A 12,516-nucleotide genomic window follows, 5' to 3' on the forward strand; every position below is an offset into this window, starting at 1 on the left:
TCCCAAAATGCTTAATGTATATCTCATTGGCAAGGACCATGTCACATGGCAACTCTACCTGACAAGTAGTCTGGAGAAGTATTTTAATTGGGCACATTGCTGTGATGAAGGGGAGTGGATGTGATGAAGAAGCAGTTAAGCAGCGTCTGTCCCACATGCATATTATCTCTTATGACTTGGTATGGGTAAATGACACTAGAGTAATAATATAAAGTCTTGCATCCTCTCTTCCTGTACATACTAAAATTTACCTGGAAATTAATAAAAAACAAAATTAAGGTGTGGTTGATTATTTGTTATACCAACATATTTAATCATGGTATCTCAAAATTAAAACATTGTATTACTACATATTTGCAGATTCCTAACAGACTAATACCTGAGGACAAATCATTGGATCTCTAAGCCTTCTCTAAGCCTTTTCCAATATCCCATCATAATTATAGCCACCATTGTTCAACAGGGAGATATTTACCTTTGTGTTATTAGGACATTCTTAGGACATTCAGTATTTCTCTGTTGAATGAATGAATGCAACAGACAATAGGAAGATATACAAGGAAGATATAAATAACTGTATTTGACTTATCTTTGCTAAATTACTCTTAGATAAGAATCTCTGATCTAAAATTTAGTATCTCTTTGGTTGTGCCAGACTGTTTGTTTCTCTAAACACCCTTTCTTGCTTTTTTATTCCCTCTGCATAATTCTCCAGCTTTCTTTTTCTACTACCTCCTTTTAGCATTATGGTAGTTAAATCTTTGGTTAGTTTGATTTTTAAGATCATAGTGTTCAAGTTATCCATTTTCTTTTGTTGTTAGTGCTTTTGGATATCTATCTATCTGTCTGTCTGTCTATCTATCTATCTTTCATCATTGCCAAGTCCAATGCCATGAAGCTTTTTCCATATATTTTCTTCTAATAGTATTATAGTTTGTGCTGTTATGTTCAGGACTAAAATTTTGGGTTAATTTTGGATATGACGTAAAGTAAGGGTCCAAGTTTATTCTTTTGCATGTAGATATCCAATTTGCCCAGCATCATTTGTTGAAATAACTTTAAGTTTTCTTGGCACCTTCATCAAAAATCAATTTATCATATATTCAAGGGTTTATTTTTGGATTCTATATTCTATTCTATTGGTCTATATGCTTATATTTATGCCATACCACACTATTTTCATTATTATATTTGTGTAATAAGTTTTGAAATGAGGCAATTTGAAATCTCCATTTTTTTTTTTCGAGATCATTTTGTTTATTCAGAGTCCCTTGAGGTTGCATATGAATTTCAGTATGGGTTTTTTCTGTTTCTGCAAAAGAAGCACCATTGGGATTTTGATAAGGATAGCATTAAATCTGTAGACCGCTCTGGGTAGTGTTAACATCTTAACTATATTAAAGTCTTTCAACTATGAATATAGATGTCTTTCTATTTATTTGTGTCTTTAATTTATTTCATCAACGTTTTGTTCTTTTCACCGTACATGTCTTTCACTTCTTTGGTTAAATTTATTCTTAAGTATATATTTGTCTTAATGTTTTTGTAAATATAATCGTTTCCTTGATTTCCTTTTCAGATTGTTCTTTGACAGTACACAATAATGCAACTAATTTTTGTGTTAGTCTGTGAACTCTTAGAAGGCAGGAACTATGTTTTTGTGTGTGTGTATTTTGTGGAGTTAATGTAAAAATAATAATTAGCAATTTCTAATATTTGTTCTTGTTATTTTTCATTGGCAATAATCTCTGTCCTTTTTTTTTCCCTTCTCTCTCCCACATTAGGGCTCTACTAGTGCAACAGCTTCTCCTCAAGTTTCCACCCCTGTCACAGGACATAAGAGAATGGTCATACCAAACCAACCCCCTCTAACAGCAACCAAAAAGTCTACATTGAAGCCACAGCATGCACCTCAGGCTGGACCCATCCCTGTGGCTCCAATTGGAACACTCAAACCCCAGCCTCAGCCAGTCCCAGCTTCCTACACTACAGCATCTACCCCTTCAAGGCCTACGTTCAATGTACAAGTGAAGTCAGCCCAGCCCAGCTCTCATTATATGGCAGCCCCTTCACCAGGACAATATTATGGCCCGGGGCCGGGGCCGCAGAGCTATAACACTCAACCAGGCCCTACTTCTGGGCAGTGTCCACCCCTTTCAGCACGGGGCGGCATGGATTATGCATATATTCCACCACCAGGACTTCAGCCTGAGCCTAGTTATGGGTATGGCCCCAACCAAGGACGCTATTATGAAGCCTATTGCCCAGTGGGGCCTGCCTATGGGGGGAAACCCGACTCCGATCCTGCCTATGGTCAGCAAGGTCTCCCCAATACCTGGAAGCGAGAACAGGGGTACACTCCCTCTGGAACAGGGAACCAGAACCCTGCTGGGATGTATCCAGTAGCTGGTCCCAAGAAGACCTATATCACAGATCCTGTTCCAGCCCCCTGTGCACCTCCACTGCAACCGAAGGTAGGAAACTCATTAACAAAGTAATGGGAATAAAGGGCTGTCTATCTTAGCCTGCCCTCCTCAGAAAGCAAACCCTAAGGCAAAAATGTATGTGCTATTTTTATTTCATTAGAAAGTATAATCCCAGGGAAGCATGAGTGAAGTAGGACAAGAGAGAGTTCCTGTTGGAGATATGGAGTTATATTACCAGTGTGGCTGCTGCTTAGTACCAAGTGCATCTAATCGTTCAATCTTGAAAGATCATCTTGCAAAAGACCACGTGAATGTGGAGCTTAGGACAATCTGTTTGTGTGAGAAAGAAAGGGAAAATAATTTATGTTCCAGCTCTTGTCTCATTGGTGCAAGCTTCTCTCTGTGGGTTAGACACTTCCTTACACTTAGATGTTGTGTCTACTTGGGCACCAAATAGATCTGCAGTATCTCAGGCCTGCAGAGATAGGACATTTGCAGATCTAGAGGTGACAGGTTTGCAGGGCAAACATGAGGAGAGCTGCTGTCATATTGAGCTCATGTGATGGTGATCAAAACTCAAAGTTGGTACCATAGTGGCTGCTAGGACATAACAAGTGGGCAATGGCTCAGGAAACAGGTGAGGCCAAGGGGATCTGAGGTAATACAGACACCTTGTCTAGTTTCCTTTGGAAAGGGGCTGCAGTATAATGGCAGTCATTTATTGCCCCCTTGTCTATCCACATTACTGATCTTCCAGGAAGAATCTTACTCTCAAACCTTTATCCCTATTAGGCAATTAAAAAAAATTCTTTATTACAGTTATCTTTTTCATTGTTTGAGTTAATTACAAGCACATATGTCTTTTAAAATACCATGTTCAATTACTTCCTTTGAATAGGTAAGATATACTGCACATACCTACTCACCTACAACTTTGATTTTCCATGAGTACTAGAACTAGCACAATGATGATGTTTCCTCTCACTATGACGAGGAGAATTACTTGGAAGGGGTGAGACGGAGAAACAAATCTAGTTTCCAGAAATTGGGTTGGAACAGAGCCCTCCCTTCTTTTTAGTTAGAACTATTAGAAATCAGAAATTAGAGAGCTAGTGATTAGAAACTGAATGGTGATTTGGGGGGATGGACTGGGTAGAGGTTTGAGAATATATATGTATGTATGTATGTATGTATGTATGTATGTATATATATGTATGTATGTATTCCTTTACACATTTAAGATTGTCAATTTCGATACATATCTATTCACATTTTCAACATTATAACAAAAATCCATCAGGTCCTTGCTCTCCAGGTAGGGTGTCTACTAAACCTCTGTTCTCCCATGAAAGCATCTGCTCTTTTAATCGTGCTCCAAAATGAATTTTAGGTTCCTCAGAGGAAAACAGCCTTTCCCAGCAAGTGGGCAAATTTACGAATACCCATTACATGAAAGAAGGCCAGCCATGATCGTTTTCCAACATAAAGTTTCCAAGTTAAAATGTTAAGTATTTTCGAAACATTGCTCTTGGAAAGCCTTCCGTACTAAAATCGCTTTATGAAGAAAAAAAAAATGTTAGTAAGTTTGTATTTTTTAAAAAACAAAGTTTGTCCAAAATAGCCAGTCTGGATAGCCTTGAGCTTCATTAACATTGCAGTATATTTGCATTAGTCCTTCTTGGCTCCCAGAACAACTAGTCAAGAAAAAAATTGGATTATTCAACGTTACTTCATTTTGGTGCGACTGCAACAAATTCCACTATGGACGATTAAACATTTAAGTTGGGATGATTGCCATTAACATATAAGCTCAAATAGGCATGTGGTTTTGCCCCGTCCAAAGCAGCCTGACTGATGGCCGAGTGATGAGCCCAGAGCCCATCTCTTCAAGGGAAGAGATGGGCTCTGAGTTGTCTAAGGCTCCTATCACCCCACCTGGGAAAACAGACATGAGACAGAGCAAAAGTATGTCTAGGTGGAAGGAATAATCTGGTGAGAAGTACTGAGCCAGTCTTTGAGTTTCCTGTTTTCCCATCATGTCACTAGGCACTCCAGACAGTCCCTCTTCATTCAACATTTGGAACCAATCCAGTGGTGTAGGAAAAGAATCAGCACCCAGTGTAAGACCTGGATCTAAGGTGTTGGGTCTAGCCACACCACTGGCATTTAGTCTGTCTTCACCAGCCTACTCAGGATGATGGAATAAACTTTTCTTAACCACTCACCAGAAAGCATGAAATTTTATTTTTCTTCTTATTGTTAGGTAATTATTTAGGATAGTCTATTACATTATTACGGATTCTGGATATCAGTGAATTTCATGTCATTGAACGTTTTTTTAAATATTTGTTTTTCAACAGTGTCATGTGTTTTAACATCATATTGTACATTTAAAAAATGAATATCAAATCATGTACTTTTCACTGCAGTTATTAAGGAGAGTAGTTAGAGGTTGATATTTAGCCATCTGTCTATGTTTTGGGAAAGGGGAAAGAGGCTGATGAAGCTACAGATATAGTCTGTGTGTGTTGTGGGGACATTGGTGGATGTAGGGATAGGCTCTTTCACAGTTAGTCTTTGAGCAGAACACTGCTGTATTCAACTGCACCTGTGCACAGAGGACCTTATTGTCCCAATATTGACTCTGCTTGGCTTAGTGATGTGACTACTGGCTTGAGAAATGAGCTCCTAAGTCTAATCCCAGTTCCTCCCGTGACATTCCTCTTTCAGTTTGAGGAAATCCTCTAGACCTCTTTATGTCACGCTTCTAGCCTCAGTAAAGTGGAACGTCATCTTCACTAATTAATTAATGGTTGCAAAGGGCTTGGAAATTTCCAAGGGCTGAATAATTGCCAAGTGAGGACTATTCAGTTTTTCACTGGCTTTCTTTTATTTCCAATTTTTAGTCACTGATGGAAAACTTACCTTCATGCTTTAAAACAATTATCTTTTGTTACATTGAGACATCCTGAAGAATTTGGCATTTAATCCATTAAGGAAATTTTTTTTTTATATATAAGTGAAAGAAATAAATCTTCCTTGTATTTGAGAGGAGTTGCTTTAATTTTCCTACATCATAGTGCAATTTAAAAGAAGAGGGAGAGGAAGGGAAGGAGAAAGTAGAAGGAAAAAAGAAAAGAAGAAAAGAATGAAGAAGGGAATGAAGAAAGGAAGGAGACAAAATCAGAACCTGCAAGGCCTGGGGGGGCTCGTGATTATATCTGTGTTCCCATACTGTGTTGAGCAGTGAATATGCATGCCGCAGTAGACCATAATGTGTTTCCTGTACCATCTGAGCCGAGTTCCTTGAAAAAAATATTGTTATAAGCACGTCTTTATATGGGACAAATGTTCCTCTCTCACTGGAAATCTTCTTAAAGACAGTGGAATCTTTTCTCTTTGCTGTTTTATAAAAGCTAATATCTGTAGTTCACAGAACTCTTTTCCTATGCGTTATCGTCACATCCCTGTGAGGATGTGTCTTTTCTCTGATATTTGAGTAAGGTGAGTTAGCTCGAAAGTGCCAGAGCCAGGACCTGGAAGCCAGTCATAACTCTCAGGTCCACAGTGGCAGCGCAACTCTAACACCCACTTCCTTGCCGTAAACCTAATCTATGTCAGCTGCAGGTCTCTTAAAGACCGATTTACCCAATACTGCATAAAAGCGTGGATGATATGCATCCCAGGATAGCTGTAGAGGCCCACCTAGTGTGGGGGTTAGGTTAAGTAATAAAATTATCAAATATTAAGATTTCCTTGCAAAATTCTTCAGGAAGTTGAAATCTTGGAGGCTAATAAACTACCTTTCAATACACCTAACACAACGTTTTTGGTAGCTCTTTCAGCATTAGAACAGATCATGGCTCTTCATTTAGTTTTTGAATCTGGGGATATTTAATGGGTCAGAGAAGAGAGTTAAGGTAATGCAATGCTGAGGTCAGTGTTGAAGGGTCCCCAAGACCTGTAATTTGTTAAGATTAAGAAAATAGTTGAGAATGTTGATATCGCAGCGTTTCAAACATTCAATCACCAAAATTTTTAAATTGTTTTTCATTGTGGAAAAGAGAAGGATGTATATATTGGGTATACAGCAAGGAATTGGTGGCATTTTGGAGAACTAGTTTTTATAGTAATCCCTGTGCTAAACATCTCTCGATTCTAAGATTAGAGAAAAAAAATAGAAGAGATGTTAGGGTGAGAAGAGGGATGGATGTGGATATATGTCTCAGGGTAGTTGCTGATACCTGGGTGTGTGTGTGAAGATGAGAATGCTTGAGGAGGCCAGTGACAATAACATCAGGAATTCCCTTTGTACAGGACTTTTCATTTTCTGAAGTGCTTTATGGACCCCACAAAATCCATGAATGTTAGGCACAGAGGTTTTTGTGTCTCTCTTACTGATGAGGGTTCAAAAGCTCAGTAATGAGAGTCAGTGAAGATATGTCAAATTCATGGGAGAGCCACAACTCCAAGCTGGGTCTTCTGAAGATTGTCCTCATGCTTTTCCATGAAAAAACATAGATCTTGGCATGTCTTGGTGTTTGAATGGTGCGAGAGCCATGTCAGCATCACCAACACGCGGTTCTGCTGTGGCCCACATCGCAGGCAGACATGTAAGTAGTAGTCTCAGAAGGCCATGGTGCAGTGTCATGAGATCAACAGCTGGAGGGGAAGCACTGGTTAAATCCCTGCCAGGTACCCTGGCTTGGAGCCTTGAGGCTATACTTCCTCTTCCTCATCAGCCATGTAGAATTTGTCCCAAGGTTCTTTCTCACTTCACAGTATCTCAAGTCTAAATCCCCCTTGCTGCTGTCCTGGTTCAATTCTCATTTCTCTCCTGAACCATTGAAATGGCCTCTTAATGGGTATCTTCACTTCTGGTCTCTCCACACTCATTCATGTTAAACATGCTACCAGATTAATCTTTCTACCACACAGCTCTGCACTTGCCATTTAATTGCCTTTTTCAAAAACCTTCAGAAGTTTCCAGCTACTTATGGAAAGAATTAAAACCCCAGCATGGATTTTCAGTTTTATCTTCCCCCTTTATGCATCGGGCTTCCAGCTAAAAACATATATTCCTAGTTATAGCTCATCTCTACAGCTTTGGTCATGGAACTCTTTCTTTCTGGAATGCCTCCCCAGACCTCCCCCAAATAAATAAAATATTTTCATATTTAGTTATTTCCATTAAGACTGAGCAAAGTAGTAATCTCTTTTGAGATGCCTTTCCTCTTCCTAAAATCAAGTTGTACATTATTTCACCCTCTCTTGTATACATTTTCACACCCTTACTATACTAGGATCATATACCTGCCTTCTACCACCTATGCCCCAGTGTATATTATCAGACCTGGAGTTTTAGAGGATAGAGATGTTATCTGAACAACCCTGTTTTCCCCAAAGTAACTAACAGTGCATAATGCATTCTTGTTTAATGAAGATGCTTTAAGAACCTCCTATGTCCTCCTAAAATAAGGACTAAGCCTTGCTTTAGAACATAGCACGTTGTTCAGCAAAATGCCGAAATCAAAACCTACTTCACCAAATCAGCTTAAGTGACCTCAGTAACACAAGCACTGTCTCACCAGCAACTCAATATCCATAGTAACTAGATAATTCGTCAGGTTCAATATTGCACTAACATTTTACTTCCCTTCTGGGTTACGTGTGTATAAGTATGCGCTGTTGTGTACAAGGTATCCTTTTTACTTTTTATACTTGCTAGATGTCCATGGAATTTATTGATTCGTATTCTTTAATAAACTTTTTTCAAGGTTTAATTTACATACAATAACATGTATCCATTTTAAGTGCTGAAAACAGGGATCTTTTGACAAGTATATGCACTTGTGTAACCATTACCACAATCAAGACAGAGAATGTTTCCACCACCCCACAGAGCTCCCTTGTGCCCTGTTGTAGTCAGTGCCTTTACCCTCAGCCCCAGGCAACCATTCCGCTTTCTAACATTGATCATTTTGACCCTTTCTAGAATTCCATATACATAGAATCATATAGTATGCACTCTTATGTCTGGGCTTCCTTTACTCACTATAATTTTTTTGAGATTCATCTATTTGTGTGTTTCATAAGCTCGTTCATTTTCATTGCTAAGTAGTATTCCATTATATGGATATACTACCTTTTGTTTATCCATCCACTTGTTTTGAGACATTTCCATTTTGAGTTATGAATGAAGCTTCTATGAACGTTCAGGTACGTGTCTTTGTACAGACAGTTTTTTGTTTGTTTGTTTGTTTTTGTTTTTTATTTCCTTGGATAAATGCCTAACAGTGGAATGCTGGGTCATGTGGTAACTACTTAGCATCATGCAGGACTGCCAAACTGTTTTATTAAATGTACCATTAGATATTCTCACCAACAGTACATGAAAGGCTCAGTTGCCCCCCAACTCCGGCAACACTGCTATTGTGAGCCTTCTTAATTTTAGTTATTTCATGCTACATGCATGTATCTCATTGTGGCTTATATTTACATTTTTATTTTGACTAATAATCTGGAGCATTTATTATTCATCCACTTGTTGGCCATTCTTATACCTTTTTTTTTTTTGTGAAGTATCAGATTTTTGGCCCATTTTTTAATTGGATTTTGTTTTTACTCAGAGTTCTAAGAGTACGGCATATATTCAGAAAAGAGTCCTTAGATATAGGCATTGCCAATATTTCTTCCTAGACTGTGACTTGACTATTTTCTTCATGTTGTTTTCTAAAGAGAAGTGTTTAATTTTGATGAGGGACAATTTATCTCTTTTATCTTCTACAGTTTGTGCTTTTTATTTCCTTAGATGTGTTTGCCTTCACATGGTTACTATATGTTTTCCTTTAGATGTTTTGCAGTATAAATTAATTAGAGTTATGATTCACTTCAATTAAGGGTTAAAGTTCATTTTTTTCCCCATTGAGATATTCAGTTTTTCCAGCATAAAAAATTGTTGAAAAGATTCTTTTCTTCCATTGAATTATCTAGACATCTTTGACAAAAATCAATTGATCATGTCTATGTGGATCTATCTAGACTCTCTCTATTCTATTCCATTAATTTATATATCTATCCTTAGGCTAATGCCATGCTATCTTGATCACTGACTTTTATAGTAGATTTTGAAATCAGGCAGTGTATGTTTTCCATCTTTGTTATTTCAGAAGTCCTATCCATTTCTATATAAATTTTAACATCAGCTTCCTAATTTCCACAAAATAGCCTGCTATGATTTTGATTGAGATTTTGTTGAATCTATAAATCAATATGAAAAAAAGGTGATATCTTAACAATATTGAGTCTTCCAACCCATAAACATAGTATATCATTTTATTTATGTCTTCATTAATTTCTATCAACGATTTATTATAGTTTTTCATATAAATTATCTCTAAGCATTTTATATTTTAGATGCTACTGTAAATGGTATTTTAAAATTTAATTTGCAATTGTTTGCCATTAGTATATAGAAATACATCTGACTTTTGTATATTGACCTTGCATCTTATGACTTTTTAAATTTAATAGTTTTACTAGTTTTTTATAAGCCTTCTTAGGCTTTTCTACTTAATCTTTTCATATGAAAAAAATTTATTGATTCAGTTGCTTATTTCCTTTACGGAGAAGAGCCTATCCATCAACTTTTTATGTTTGGAAGATTTGCTTCTCGATTGAAGAAGAAATATTTTCCTACAAATTTGAAGAATGTAAATTGGAAAAATAAGTAAATCTTTATTCTCCATTTCTCTAGGCCAGGCTATTGAAACTGTCAGACATAGAAGTTACCTTCAAAATCATTAGGTTATAACCCTCAAATTTATAGGTAAGAAAACTGAGGCCTGAAGAATTACAGTGACTTGAAGAGTTCTACAGTTAGTAAGTGGCGAATTTGATTAGAAAAATAACACTTCTTTCTATACCACAGTTTATCTCTACATTGCTTTAAGCCCAGTGAAATTGAAAGTGTTAAAGGACCTTTAAAAGGTGTAATGACTGTTACCAAAAAGGAGCTTATCACTTAGCTTTAGTAAGGCCTCTTAATGATAGAAAATGGCCAACATTCTAATGACCTTGTTGTCTCACAGTTGCTCCTTTGAAAAGACTGGTTCTTTAGGTCTGTATGGTTTTGATTTACGCCATAATTTCTCCTTTCCAGGATTTTGAAAGTTACTATCAAGATGGATGTTCTAGTACACTAAGATGTCTGTGAATATTGTTTTTTTCATTTTACTCACCTAATCTTTCTCATAGATTTAGATACTCAAAAGTATTGCAGGTCCCTAACTTTTCTTGGAAAATTAAATAAATCATGTTAACAAATGATTCTAGCAAAATATATTTCTGTGTGTTTACTGAGCAAGAGAACTCACTTCAATTCACCAGTGTTTTGCCTTTATCTGATTTTATTTCAGTTCTATAGCAAGACAACTACCTGACTCATTGATGTGTCCCTCTAAGAATCTCACTTCCTTCTTGACCAGCTGCAAATACTCAGACTGTCCTATTTCAGAGGAGAGGCTTTAGTTGTTTAATTCCTCAGCCAACAAAGAAGCCATTATTGATGTATCATGATTAGCGGTGAATATGAAAACTTTGAAAGATTTTACATACAGCGTATTAAGAAGCACCCCATAGTGAAAGTCAAATACTTGATTTGCCAAAAGTGCCGTTGTCCTAGAAATAAACATTTACCTGTTATTTTAGCTTTTTGATTTTCTGGAATATTGGGAGCCCAACATTTAGGTATACTCTTAGCAAATAATATTGTGTTTGTTCTGTTTTATCCTTGGAGTTCAGTAAATGTTCTTCAGAACATACAAATACAATTTAGATTTTTTTTGCAGAAGGTTACTTATTTAAACTAACATTCCGAAGTATTTAATAATAATATGTAACATTTTTATAACCTCTTATAATATTTACCAAACTTCTTTATATCGGGAAAACTCTATGACATGTCTGGAGGCACCTTGCTTAATAAAAAAGGACGCCAGACGGAGGATGAGAACTTTAGTTCTTTCCGCAGCCGGCCCGCTGTTTTTTTTTCATTCCGTGACACTTGCCTCCATTCATAGCTCTCTCTATTCACATGTGTTAGCTCATTGTTATCCAAATATCAAATATTTCTTGGGCCCAGAAGTTTAAAGAATGCAACTGTAGAGTTGTATTTCTGGGACATAACATGTATTTAACATTATTTGAAATCCAAGACTCAAGCAACATTTTATCAAGAGTCAAGGAGTTACAACTATACCCTAAATCTAAGTTCAAGATAATAAGTCCCCTTTTATTTAGTCCTTATAAATGTTGGTATGTTTATATCTCCTCAAACATAGACACCATGGTTATTTTTGATGTACCTTTAGGGATTAGGGATTATTATGAAAAAGGTAGGATAAGTAGGTGTAGGTGTGCTAGTTATATTCTTAATGGCTCTGTTAGCTACTACTTGTTTTTCATGGTGCATACATGCAGTCTTTAGGAACAATTTACATAGGTTTGCTATAACGATATCCATAATTTTTATTAGAGGAACCTCCTTTTTTTATGCTGCTATCCAGCTAATGCACAGGACGCAAAGTAATTCATTAAGCAAGCTGTCTAGGAGAGAGCTGAAGCCTGTGATCTTTTAGAGGCAGGAAAATTGCTCATGACCAGCAGAGAACTGGAGAAGAATTTAGGAAGGCAGCTGAGTGAATATGGACCCGGGGCCCAGCAAACTGTAGCCCATGGGCCAAATCTCACCCATCAGCTGGTTTTGTAGACAATGTTTTGTTATTGAAACGCAGCTATGCTCACTTGCTAATGTATTACCTGCAGTTGCTTTCACACTACTACAGTAGAGTGGAGGAGATGCAGCAGAGGCTGTATGGTCTGCAAATCCCAAAACATGTACTGCATACCCATTTACAGAAAAAGTTGACCGACCCTTTATCTAAAATATGGGAAGACTTTTCAAAATTTAGATTCTCTCTAAAATTGCTTGACTATTCCTCGACTATTCTTTTCTCTCCAGTAGATCCTGAAACTGGAGGATTTTTTTGACAGTCTGTGGGAATTTGAGGGGAGGAAAGAATTAAATATC

At 37.0% G+C, this 12,516-nt stretch overlaps 1 protein-coding gene across 26 annotated transcripts in view; it reads left to right on the plus strand.

Annotated features, from left to right (window-relative positions):
• LPP (LIM domain containing preferred translocation partner in lipoma) overlaps positions 1 to 12,516 on the plus strand; it is a 605,586-nt gene that overhangs the window by 367,170 nt on the left and 225,900 nt on the right. For all 26 annotated transcript variants that reach the window (XM_039850683.1, XM_039850695.1, XM_039850680.1 and 23 more), the window contains one exon: positions 1,785 to 2,474. In XM_039850683.1, the coding sequence (XP_039706617.1) occupies positions 1,785 to 2,474 (690 nt within the window). The remainder of the gene's footprint in view (positions 1 to 1,784; positions 2,475 to 12,516) is intronic.

This window comes from Pteropus medius, unplaced genomic scaffold (genome assembly GCF_902729225.1).
Source record: "Pteropus medius unplaced genomic scaffold, Ma_sr-lr_union100, whole genome shotgun sequence".
In the NCBI taxonomy this organism is placed as follows: Eukaryota; Metazoa; Chordata; class Mammalia; order Chiroptera; family Pteropodidae; genus Pteropus; species Pteropus medius.